We start from the raw sequence: 13,261 nt of genomic DNA, 5'->3' as shown, positions 1-13,261 counted from the left end.
TGGGTGTTTATGTCACCAATTAGTTTAATTTGTTCCAAGTTCCACTACTGGGATAGAGTGTGAGCTCTGCCTCAGAATTGTTTTTTATTTATAATATAATTAAAGAAGTGTCTTAAAATAACAAATCGGCACTACCCTACCAGAAATTAACTGTCTGAAGGCACTTAAGAAGGGAAATGTAAACAGGTGAGGTTTTTAAGATTAAGGTTCTATTGAGATTTAAATCAACAAAACTGACCTCCCTATTTTTACGTCCAGTGACGTATTGTTGTTTATAGCTGTTACTGTGTTGCCCTTTTAGTTTCTTTCTCTCCCTGTGTTGTTCTCTCTCTCTCTCTCTCTCTCTCTCTCTCTCCACCTGTGATTGGTGTGGCCCAAGAGACCATAGAAGAGACCATCACATCTACAGGGGAAGCTCTGTTGAGCTCATGATTTCCTGTTGTTTCCATTGCTGTTGTTAAACCTTGTTGTGCTACGAGTGTTTGTTGTGGTGTGCTGTTGTTTGCTTGTTGCTTGCCTGTTGTTGTGACTGTTAAAAATATCATTGTTGTTTGTGTTGATAGTTGATCAACCTTATTTCTTTTTGTACATATTTGTGTAAATATTGTAAATCGCTAATTCACCTGTGGGAAGCTGTAGGGGGTGAGTGCCAGTTTCTTTTGTATATATCCTTTTTCTCTTGTTTGGTGTTAGACGGGGTCGAAACACCTACCCTAAACCAAACCGATAGTGTCAAAAAAGCAAATGTGAGATGAAAAACACAATTTCTGAAGCAACCACGTCATTTTATGGTGCTTCAATGACACTTTGGCTCACGTGTGGACTCGCGTGCTCTTCAGGACTCATATCACGCTCCTTTACATCACAAGTGCAACGCTCTATCAGTCGAGCAATCGCGCAGTTTAATCACACTATAACAAGCTTGTAAATGTAGTTGATTATGTAACAGTAAAAGTGTTTATATGTCATAAGATAACAGAGTGAAAAGTGTTTATGAACTGATAATCTGCCGTTTAACTCGTGATTTGTGTGAAACGGAATTGTTGTTGTAGCGCCTCTAATGTTCATTTCACCAGGAAATTGTTGTTACATACAACAGGCCACATCAAAATAATTTAATGTAGTTATTGTAACATGATTCATTGACCAGGTTGTGAATGTCACTGGGGGAGAAATATGACAGTCATTGAGAGGCGATTTAACAATCGAATTTAACATCATCATCATCATCTCTCACACAATCTCCTCTCTCGATTTCATTCTAGCTAGGAAAAAAGTTACTTTTTACTTTTTAATGTGTTTTTTACTTTCACTCAAGTATGTTTTTGGCTAGATACTTTTAATTGAGTACTATTTTCACTCAGTACCCATACTTTCGCTTAAGTATAATTTATGAGTACTTTTTACACCCCTGTTTATTTCTGATCATTTGTTTTATTTGTTTTGGTATTGTGAGATACTATAAGTCTTTGGGAACATTTTGTACATTTTTTGTTGAATAATTCCTGATATTTCTCTAAAATTTTATAATGTAATTTGTGGATTATAAGAGAGAATAGTCAGATGTTTTTTTTTTTTTTTTTACTTAATCTCATTTCGCCTTTGACTAAATCATTCATACAGTAAATTTAGTAAGAGTAACCCTTGTGTTAACTTTTTTGTCATGAACTTAAAACTTTAAATACATTTGATTTCTAATTCTTATAATAAAAAAAGGCTGTGAAGACAGTAAATATTTTCAGAAGGTACAATCTTTCCTCTGATATATGATGTATTGTCACTTTGTTTTATTTGTGTTCTTTAAAAGCAAAAAAAAAGATTGATAAAGGTTCGAAGCTTGAACTTTTTCAAACACAAGCACGTGAGTGAGATTTACTGTAACAGAGAACTATAATCTGCGAATATACTGACATTCCGTGTAATGAATGAGAATGTAAAGAAAGTCAGAGATCAAGCTATTTATTTTGTGCATGTAGGAACCAGTTGTTAGACGCTGTTTCCGACCGGACGCTTCATCCGGATGGGACCGGAAACATGGCTTTTAACTTTGGCGGCGGGTCTGGCACTGCGAGTGAGTTAGATTAAATTTTATTTTTAAAGACGGATACATTTACATAATATCATCTCAAAACATTTAAAATGAATTTATGTGAATGACAAAACTCTCACAATCTCAGTAATGTGGCGTGAAATAATCAAACTGAGCGCGGAACGTCACGGGTCACATTTCATCATAATTATTGTGTTGTTTTAATGCTTGTTTATTATTTATTTATTTGTGTGTATGTATGATGATTAAGGCACTCCAGGCTTCTCATTTAAAACACCTTCATCCAACTCATTTGGTTTCGGTGCTTCAACAACAACCACCGCAAACAATTCAACAGGATTCGGTAAAAACATCCAATAATCACCATTCACTCATTAATATCACATCATCACTCATTAATATCACATGATCACTCAATAACGTCACATTATCACTCAATAACATCACATTATCACTCAATAACATCACATTATCACTCAATAATATCACATTATCACTCAATAACATCACATTATCACTCATTAATAACACATTATCACTCATTAATAACACTTCTCACTCAATATCACATTATCACTCATTAATATCATACTATCACTCAATATCACATTATCACTCATCACATTTTCACTCAATAATATCACATTATCACTCATTAATATCACATTATCACTCAATAATATCACACTATCACTCAATATCACATTATCACTCATTAATATCACATTTTCACTCATTAATATCACATTATCACTCAATATCACATTATCACTCAATAATATCACACTATCACTCAATATCACATTATCACTCATTAATATCACATTTTCACTCATTAATATCACTGTCACTCAATAATATCACATCATCACTCATTAATATCACATCATCACTCATTAATATCACATGATCACTCAATAACGTCACATTATCACTCAATAACATCACATTATCACTCAATAACATCACATTATCACTCAATAATATCACATTATCACTCAATATCACATTATCACTCATTAATATCACTGTCACTCAATAATATCACACTATCACTCAATAATATCACACTATCACTCAATATCACATTATCACTCAATATTATTATCACTCATTCAATATCACATTATCACTCAATATCACATTATCGCTCATTAATATCACATTATCACTCAATAATATCACATTATCAATCAATAATATCACATTATCACTCATTAATATCACATTATCACTCAATAATATCACACTATCACTCATTAATATCACATTATCACTCATTAATATCACTGTCACTCATTAATATCACATTATCACTCAATATCACATTATCACTCATTAATATCATACTATCACTCAATATCACATTATCACTCATCACATTTTCACTCAATAATATCACATTATCACTCATTAATATCACATTATCACTCAATAATATCACACTATCACTCAATATCACATTATCACTCATTAATATCACATTTTCACTCATTAATATCACATTATCACTCAATATCACATTATCACTCAATAATATCACACTATCACTCAATATCACATTATCACTCATTAATATCACATTTTCACTCATTAATATCACTGTCACTCAATAATATCACATTATCACTCAATAATATCACACTATCACTCAATATCACATTTTCACTCATTAATATCACTGTCACTCAATAATATCACATTATCACTCATTAATATCACATTATCACTCAATATCACATTATCACTCATTCAGTATCACATTATCACTCAATAATATCATTATCACTCAGTAATATCACATTATCACTCAATAATATCACACTATCACTCAATATCACATTATCACTCATTAATATCACATTATCACTCAATATTATTATCACTCATTAATATCACATTATTACTCTGTAGTATTACACAATTCATCATAAAATTACACTACTTAGCACTAGTACTCTTTATTACACCATTAATTAAAGTTATTATTTAAACTTGAATAATATTTAGGACCTTTTTAGGACAGAGCACCGGTTGTCATGGTTACGTGCACTTTTCATCAACTGTTGTCATGGTTACAGGTCTTTCTGGCACTGGGTTTGGAGCCACAACCACAACAGCACCATCCACAGGATTTGGATTTGGATCAAGTACCACTGGTGTGTGTGTGTGTGTGTGTGTGTGTGTCTGTGCGTGTGTGTTTGTGAGAGTGCGTGTTTGTGTCTGTTTGTGTGTGTGCGTGTGTGTCTATGAGTGTGTGTGTGTGCGTGCGTGCGTGTCTGTGTACGTGTGAGTGTGTGTCTGTTTGTGCGTCTGTGTGTGTGTGTGTGTGTGTGTGTGTAGGTGAGTGTGTTTGTCTGTGCGTGCATGTCAATGTGTCTCTGTGTGTGAGTGAGCGTTCGTGTGGGTGTGTGTGTGAGTGTCTGTGCATGTGCGTTCGTGTGAGTGTGTGTGTCTGTGTGTGCATTCGTGTGAGTGTGTGTGTGCCTGTTTGTTTGTGTGAGTGTGTATGTGTTTGTGTCATACTCCCTTTTCTTCTCTTTTAAATGTCTTTAAAGACCTCATGAAATCCAAAATGTTGTCTTTAATTTCCATTATTAGCTTTGAGGTCATCTATGTACTAGTGTACCCCCTAGAAGTTGATACAATTCAGTTTAACAGATTCGTTTTTAAAATCAAATTTTTCTCATGCTGAGAGGCCTCAAATGCGTTCTAGAATGAGAATATTCTCCAAAATCATAAATCGGACAAATCCTGATTCATTCCTGTGGCGTAAAATAAAGTTTATTGGCTATTTATAAACAGGGATGAGGCCGTCAATATGTCCCAACTCAACTTAGTTTCAACTGGAAATCCATAAAAGCAGGACAGCAAGTGATTTGATGGGGTGTTTAACTCTCTCTCGCTGACTGAGGGTGTTTGTTCTTTAACTCCGTATTCGTCTCTCTGCGCGTCAGGATCCGGGGCTCTGGGTTCGAGCTGCGGTGCCGCTGCAGCTGGTAGTTTTGGGGGGTTTGGTTTGGGCCCCGCGGCCCCTGTGTTCAGTTTTGGCAGCAATCTCACAGGAGCAGGTAGATTGTGTGTGAGAGGTCAGAGGTCATTATGAGTCTGATCATCTGATTAGTTCACATCACGCGTTCATTCGTATCTGTCTGTTTGATGATCTGATGCGTGTGTGTCCACTCGAAGGCTTCTCCAGTGATGCTCTTGTTATATTGTAGTTGTTCATGATGTCTTGTGCTTTTAAACCCATTCTCTCCATGTGGTCACATGACCATGATTTCCCTGCATTGTTTTTTTTCCCATCAGCACATCACGATCATGACATCATTCATGACATAATTTTTCCTTTTAAAGTGCTAAGAGTATTATCTCTCTCTCTCTCTCTCTGTTGTTCTGCAGGTGCGTTTGGAGGTTTCGGCTCCACATCAACCTCTGCCAATGCTGGAACCACCTTCAGTTTCTCCACACCATCAAACACAGGTACCAACCTGTCAGAACTCAGTCAGAACATTTACTTGTAATCATTTAAAGTACTTACAAACGAGGAATAAATCAGACATGCTGCACTCTGGCTCATTTGTTGAGGTATTTATTGTGCATGCTGGCCGACTGGAAGAGTGGACAAAGAGTTGTGTAGCATATTGGGAGATGCTAGATTGGTAGGGTGTGATGTTTTTGACCCATCTGAGGTCACAGGATCAGTACCAACCCGTCGGAGCATGAGTGCTGATCAGCTGTTTGTTGTGCTGTTTCTGAAGTGTTCTCATGTTGCTGTTCTGTTGAGGGTCTCTTGGCGGCAGTCTATTTGGAAACACTCAGAATAAAGGCTTTGGCTTTTCTTCTGGTCTGGGTTCGAGCACTGTGCCAGGAACCGGCTTTGGCAGCAGTCTGGGTGGAACTGGACTGAACTTTGGAGGGTTTGGTGGAATCCAGCCCACCCAGAACCAGCAGGGTGAGGGACTCTGAACCGCATAATAAGAGCACTGTGTGTGCGTGCGTGTGTGTTTATCACAGGTGTATCAGTGTGTTTGTTGAGTGTAAGTGTATTAATTTGTTCCTTTCTATTTGTATGTAATGTCTTTTCTCTCTGTAGGCGGCCTGTTTAACCAGCAGGTCTCTCAGTCCAGTCAGCTGATCAACACGGCGAGCGCTCTGTCTGCTCCATCTGTTCTGGGCGATGAGCGTGACTCTATTCTGGCCAAGTGGAATCAGCTGCAGGCATTCTGGGGGACGGGGAAAGGATACTTCAACAGCAGCACACCTCCGGTAGAGTTCAGTCTGGAGAACCCCTTCTGCCGCTTCAAGGTACTACTGATGATGATGTCATGCTGCAGGGCATGATGGGAGTCCCTAAACCTAGTAGTCCTGCTGTCTACTGGCTACATAGGTTGTTGCCTTTTAAGGGAGCATTCTTACTGCAACTAAACTTCATAAGAAACTGATCTGGAATGCCGTACACGGGCAGATACACGGCACAAGTGACACAACTCGCAGTTTCATGCATGTTGCTAAGCTAACAACAAGATACTCTCTAATAATCATATAAATAATAAATAAATACCTATAGCATAAATATTGGGTTCAACTTTTTTTTTTTGCTACTTTTTAGTTGTTTTTTTTTTACAGTTATCTTAAAGATGTTAGTGCTGCTGTGACTTTCCAACAACTGATTTAAAATGACGTCATGGCTGAAATGTGTATAATATTTATATATATGACTCTTATAGTATTTAGTCGTCTCTCTCTCTGTCAGGCGGTGGGCTACAGCTGTGTTCCTGCAGTGAGGGATGAGGACGGTTTAGTGGCTTTGGCTCTCAATAAGAAGGAAGCTGACGTTCGTTCTCAACAGCAGCAGCTCGTCGAGTCTTTACATAAAGTTCTGGGTGGAAATCAAATGCTCACTGTAAATGTGGAGGGAGTGCGAGCGTTACCGGATGACCAGTGAGACGGTTCAGCATTTCACTACACTACATTCATGTTTTATTTTAATTAAAGAGCTGCATTGAAATCATTTCATCATAAGTCACATGGTAGTTCAAGTTTGTGTTCAATAGATCAATAACAGCTGAACATTTGAATGTGTGTGCGAGCAGGACGGAGGTGATTGTATATCTGGTTGAACGGTCTCCTAACGGCACGTCCAAGCGTGTTCCAGCGTCCACTCTGTTTAATTTCATGGAGCAGATGAACATTAAATCTCAACTCCAGCAGCTCGGCGTCTTCATGACTGTCAGTAGAACCGCACTGACACAAACACAACTCAAACAACTGCTACACAACCCACCCGCAGGTATACTCCCCTACCTGGAGTACATAAATACACACATTGGCATGTTAGAGGCTGCAGTATTGATGTGTGTGTGTGCACATGTAGGTGTTGACCCCATCATCTGGGAACAGGCCAGAGTGGACAATCCCGACCCAGACAAGTGTGTCTTCATTTATCAGTCATTATTACATCAAACAGTCATGTGGTATGACATCATCTCATTATTAATCTCATGTGATGTGTGATGTCACAGGTTGATTCCGGTGCCGATGGTGGGATTTAAAGAGTTACTGCGACGACTAAAGATTCAAGACCAGATGAACAAACAACACCAGACCAGAGTCGATGTGAGACACACACAAACTGATATCATGTTGTACGATTACTGCTTGTATGATTTCTGATGAGTTTCTCTTTTGTTTCTCAGATCATCTCGAATGACATCAGCGAGCTGCAGAGGAATCAGGCCACGACAGCCGCTAAAATCACACAGTACAAACGCAAACTCATGGAGCAATCGCACAGAGTCCTGCAGGTACACAACAACACACACACACACATTAAAGAGTGTAAACACTGTGGACCTCATTAATGAAACACCAGCAAAACGAGATGAATCGTTCATAAAACCATTCTTGCATTAATTGTAAAATGTTCACCTGCTCCTGAGCACTTGTAAATCATGCGTAAAAAACAATCTGAATGTTTTGTTTTCTTTCAGACAAACTGGCACCACTACATTTTTACAGAAATAGGGTTAGAGTTGATTTTCGTAGTTTTTTAGGTCTTGACATTAAGCATTGTCATGTGCTTCTATGGACAAGTAAACTGGTCATTCAAAGTTTCTTTTCCGCTGGAAAAAAATGACATTTATTTTCATTTGTGGTGTAATTACAATTTGGGGTTCCCAAACATCCTGGAAAATATTTTAGTGTAAAAAAACAGTTTGACTGATTTTACATGTACAGACACATGGTAATGATCAGGACTCGGGATAGGGGTCAGATACACATTGTGAAACAGCGTCAGCTGTTGACTGTTTTGACTGAAGCTCTGTCACAAACATTCTCTGCTTTGCTACATGAAATAGTTGAAGTATTAATATAGTGCAAAATATGATTTTTTTCATTGCAGCGTTGCTGTTGTGTTAACTACAAAAACATTTGAGTTGTAAAATTTAGACAATAATGATGGCCAGATTAAAAAAAAAAAATTAATAACGCAGTTACCACATGTGCAGCTGTACAGGGACGTAATCCCTGAATTCAGTCATATAAATGGCTTTAGCTATTAAATGTGGAATTTCTCAAAATTTGGCTGAGATTTAATTAAATAAACTTTAGGCGCTTCACACAAAAACAAGATCAAATAAAATATGAGATATAATTCTGTTCGCCCTCGAGTCTGTGAGTATCTCAGTGTTTGACTTCTATAGAACGAGCTTAAAGATGGTGATCTTTTAAAACTCTGAATCCAGAGATGAATATGAATGATTTTATTTTAATATTATATGAAAATATATACACACTGGCAGCCAAAAGTTTGGAATAATGAACAAAATGTGCTGTTTCAGAAGGAAATTGGTACTTTAATTCACCAAAGTGGCATTCAACTGATCACAAAGTATAATCAGGACATTACTGATGTATAAAACAGCACCATCACTATTTGAAAAAAGTCATTTTTGATCAAATCTAGACAGCAGCCATCACTCCAACACCTTATCCTTGAGTAATCATGCTAAATTGATCATTTGGTACTAGAACATCACTTGCCATTATATCAAACACAGTTGAAAGATATTTGATTCATTAAATGAAGCTTAACATTGTGTTTGTGTTTGTTTTTGAGTTGCCACAGTATGCAATAGACTGGCATGTCTTAAGGTCAATATTAGGTCAAAAATGACAAAGAAGAAACAGCTTTCTCTAGAAACTCATCAGTCAATCATTGTTTTGAGGAATGAAGGCTATACAATGCTTGAAGATTTCATACAAAGATGTACACTACAGTCTTCAAAGACAAAGAACAACTGACTCTAACAAGGACAGAAAGAGATGTAGAAGACCAGATGTACAACTAAACAAGAGGATAAGTACATCAGAGTCTCTAGATTTTTTGATGAGAACTCTTTGAAGTAGTTTAAGAAGTTCTGAACATTTTTTTCAAATTATAATAGTAATTTTTCACATTATTAATGTCTTGACTATACACTGTGATCAGTTGAATGCCACTTTGGTCAATAAAAGTACCAATATCCTTCTGAAACAGCAAAATCTGTACATTATTCCAAACTTTTGGCCGCCAGTGTATCTATATTCATCATTTTGAAAATAAAATGTAATTAAACTGTCGAATATGGAATTCATGACCGTCCAGTAACCATAAATATCATGACCTCTTGTGTGTTTTTGCTTAAATATTACACCGATGGGTGAATAAAACATCCTGGAAAATTGTGCTTTGAAAAGAGTGAGAACCCTGATCATTTATTCAGACACAAAATTCACTGGTTTCCCAGCTATATGTGATGTAATCATGTAGTGACTTATATTTTGTATTGTTGTTCTTGGCAGATACTTTTAACAAATACTTAAACTGGTAATTATTAATTATTAAAGAATAGTTTACCCCAAAATAACTATTTTGTCATGATTACTTGACCTCACAGAAGTGAGAAATTCAAATGGAACACAAAAACAGTTGTTTGTGTCAGTCACCATTCACTTTCATTCATCTTTTACCTAAACAATGAAAGTGAATGGTGACTGAGACGAACATTCTGCCTAACATCTGTTTTTGTGTCCATGGATAAAAGAAAATCATACGGGTTTGCAAAACTTTAGGTGAGTAATAGGTGATTAGGGAGTAAGTTATGACAGTATATTCATTTGTGGGTCCCATTAAGAGTTCAAGTCAATGCTCACTACATTAAAGTTGACAAAATGCACTGAAAATTAACAGATGGAATCCTAACGGATTTAGCAGTATGGTCTCCTTTATGTTTATGGAAAATAGATAATGTATTAAAGATAATGATATTTTAAATATGTATGTACATAATATTTATATTAGATAAATCGGTACATAGGCCTTCTTATATTATTAAATTGAATGATTCACAAGGCAGAGAAATACCTATAAAAGTCAGATGGAGATTACAGATTTTGCTTTTCATTAAAGGTACTGTAATATAAGCCAAAAGGAGCACTGTTAAAACTGTTTGACCTGTGTGTGTCAGGTGTTGATTAAACAGGAAGTTCAGAGGAAGAGTGGTTACGCCATTCAGTTGGATGAGGAGCATCTGCGAGTGCAGCTGGAAACCATCCAATCAGAGCTCAACGCTCCCACACAGTTCAAGGTGACAGTCTCTGCCGCAAAGACACACACACATACACTTCTCAGTCATGTGTGTTTAATGTGTGTGTGTGTGTTTCAGGGTCGTCTGAATGAATTGATGTCTCAGATTCGGATGCAGAATCATTTTGGAGCCGTTCGTTCAGAAGAGCGTTACCGTGTCGACGCTGATCTGCTGAGAGAAATCAAACAGGCAAGAATCACAACCTGTGTGTGTGTGTGTGTGTGTGTGTGCGTGTGTGTGTGTAAAACACTAATACTCATGTGATGTGTGTGTGTGTGTAAAATACTATTACTCGTCTGTCTGTTTGTGTGTGTAAAATACTATTACTCGTGTGTGTGTGTGTGTGTGTGTGTGTGTGTGTGTGTGTGTGTGTGTGTGTGAAATACTGTTACTCGTGTTTGTGTGTGTGTGTGTGTAAAATACTATTACTCGTGTGTGTGTGTGTGTGTGTGTGAAATACTGTTACTCGTGTGTTGTGTTTGTGTGTGTCTGTTTGTGTGTGTAAAACACTATTACTCGTGTGTGTGTGTAAAATACTATTACTCCTGTGTGTTGTTTGTGTGTGTAAAACACTATTACTCGTGTGTGTGTGTGTGTGTAAAATACTATTACTCGTGTGTTGTTTGTGTGTGTGTGTGTAAAACACTATTACTCGTGTGTGTGTGTGTGTGTGTGTGTGTGTGTAAAACACTATTACTCGTGTGGCTGTTTGTGTGTGTGTGTGTGTGTGTGTAAAACACTATTACTCGTGTGGCTGTTTGTGTGTGTGTGTGTGTGTGTGTGTAAAATACTATTACTCGTGTGTTGTTTGTGTGTGTGTGTGTGTAAAATACTATTACTCGTGTGTTGTTTGTGTGTGTGTGTGTAAAACACTATTACTCGTGTGTGTGTGTGTGTGTGTGTGTGTGTGTAAAACACTATTACTCGTGTGGCTGTTTGTGTGTGTGTGTGTGTGTGTGTGTGTGTGTGTGTAAAACACTATTACTCGTGTGTGTGTGTGTGTGTGTGTGTGTGTAAAACACTATTACTCGTGTGGCTGTTTGTGTGTGTGTGTGTGTGTGTGTGTAAAACACTATTACTCGTGTGGCTGTTTGTGTGTGTGTGTGTAAAATACTATTACTCGTGTGTTGTTTGTGTGTGTGTGTGTAAAACACTATTACTCGTGTGTGTGTGTGTGTGTGTGTAAAACACTATTACTCGTGTGGCTGTTTGTGTGTGTGTGTGTGTAAAACACTATTACTCGTGTGGCTGTTTGTGTGTGTGTGTGTGTAAAACACTATTACTCGTGTGGCTGTTTGTGTGTGTGTGTGTGTAAAACACTATTACTCGTGTGGCTGTTTGTGTGTGTGTGTGTGTGTAAAATACTATTACTCGTGTGTTGTTTGTGTGTGTGTGTGTGTAAAACACTATTACTCGTGTGTGTGTGTGTGTGTGTAAAATACTATTACTCGTGTGTTGTTTGTGTGTGTGTGTGTGTGTAAAACACTATTACTCGTGTGTTGTTTGTGTGTGTGTGTGTGTGTGTAAAACACTATTACTCGTGTGTTGTTTGTGTGTGTGTGTGTGTGTGTGTGTGTGTGTGTAAAACACTATTACTCGTGTGTTGTTTGTGTGTGTGTAAAACACTATTACTCGTGTGTTTGTGTGTGTGTGTAAAACACTATTACTCGTGTGTTGTTTGTGTGTGTGCATGTAAAACACTATTACTCGTGTGTTTGTGTGTGTAAAACACTATTACTCGTGTGTTTGTGTGTGTGTGTGTGTGTGTGTAAAACACTATTACTCGTGTGTTGTGTGTTTTACTGTACAAAAGCCGAAGCCGAAGCCGCTTCCCTGTCCTCCCGTCATACTCCTCCTGGGTTAGGATAGGTTTACCCTAACCTTAAATGCAAGGACCGGATACAGAGCAAGGAGAGTTTGAGGATGATTTGTCGCCGGCTCGGGCCTTGTGTCTCTCCTCCCTTCTACATCTAAAACTGCTTCACCTGCCCTGTATGTCCATCATTATCTGTGCTGCCATTCATGATACGATCATGTTCGACGGAGATTATGATGACTGACGTTATCACTGCCAGGCATGCAGCGCTCTTTGAGATTGTGTTCAATGTGTGTGTAATTCTCTGATAATTGTGTGTTTGCAGCATCTGAAGCAGCAGCAGGAGGGTTTGAGTCACCTAATCAACGTCATTAAAGACGATGTGGACGATATCAAGATGATTGAAGACGGATTACAAGACAGCATACACACACGCAGCAGCAAACACAGCTGACAACACACACACACTTCAACACTCTTGTAACACACACACACACACACACACACCACACAGTGTTGGCGATGAGCTGCTGTTTTGTGTGTGTGTGCTGCTGCAGCGTCTTCATGATCATCAAACATCAGATGATCTTTAAATCCTGTCAAGTTTTGCTGAAACTTAGATTCTGTTCTTGATCTCAACATGAGAAATAAATGAGACGTACATTTAATAACATCATCAGGATCAGAATGCTGATTTATTTTCCCGCTAGAATATTTTACTGACTTAAATTCATTAATAAAGTTTCAATGTATTCACGTTTA

At 37.6% G+C, this 13,261-nt stretch overlaps 1 protein-coding gene across 7 annotated transcripts; it reads left to right on the top strand.

Moving 5' to 3' along the window:
- Positions 1 to 2,011: 2,011 nt before the first annotated feature.
- LOC127430456 (nuclear pore complex protein Nup54-like) lies at positions 2,012 to 13,172 on the top strand. Of its 7 annotated transcripts, XM_051680233.1 has the most exons (15): positions 2,012 to 2,071; positions 2,301 to 2,393; positions 4,132 to 4,209; positions 5,008 to 5,121; positions 5,453 to 5,533; positions 5,838 to 6,005; positions 6,147 to 6,358; positions 6,807 to 6,994; positions 7,147 to 7,343; positions 7,428 to 7,482; positions 7,576 to 7,669; positions 7,750 to 7,857; positions 10,564 to 10,683; positions 10,762 to 10,872; positions 12,825 to 13,172. In XM_051680233.1, the coding sequence occupies exons 1-15, from the start codon at positions 2,035 to 2,037 to the stop codon at positions 12,951 to 12,953; spliced, it is 1,785 nt and encodes a 594-aa protein (XP_051536193.1). In that variant the 5' UTR covers positions 2,012 to 2,034; the 3' UTR covers positions 12,954 to 13,172. The 7 variants fall into 7 exon arrangements, with proteins under 7 accessions (XP_051536193.1, XP_051536187.1, XP_051536188.1 ...); XM_051680227.1 differs by lacking the exon at positions 5,008 to 5,121; XM_051680228.1 differs by lacking the exon at positions 5,008 to 5,121 and having other exon boundaries at positions 5,453 to 5,534; positions 5,848 to 6,005.
- The last annotated feature ends 89 nt before the right edge of the window (positions 13,173 to 13,261 follow it).

This window comes from Myxocyprinus asiaticus, chromosome 40 (genome assembly GCF_019703515.2).
Source record: "Myxocyprinus asiaticus isolate MX2 ecotype Aquarium Trade chromosome 40, UBuf_Myxa_2, whole genome shotgun sequence".
In the NCBI taxonomy this organism is placed as follows: domain Eukaryota; kingdom Metazoa; phylum Chordata; class Actinopteri; order Cypriniformes; family Catostomidae; genus Myxocyprinus; species Myxocyprinus asiaticus.
Note: the sequence above shows the minus strand (reverse complement) of the source record. Positions and strands in the feature narration are given on the sequence as shown.

Excerpts from the sequence above, each read along its gene's own strand:
- LOC127430456 (XM_051680233.1), top strand. The coding sequence starts at position 2,035 with ATGGCTTTTAACTTTGGCGGCGGGTCTGGCACTGCGA. Across the intron at positions 7,483-7,575 it reads GACAATCCCGACCCAGACAA|GTTGATTCCGGTGCCGATGG; the intron begins GTGTGTCTTCAT and ends GTGATGTCACAG. Across the intron at positions 7,858-10,563 it reads AATCGCACAGAGTCCTGCAG|GTGTTGATTAAACAGGAAGT; the intron begins GTACACAACAAC and ends TGTGTGTGTCAG.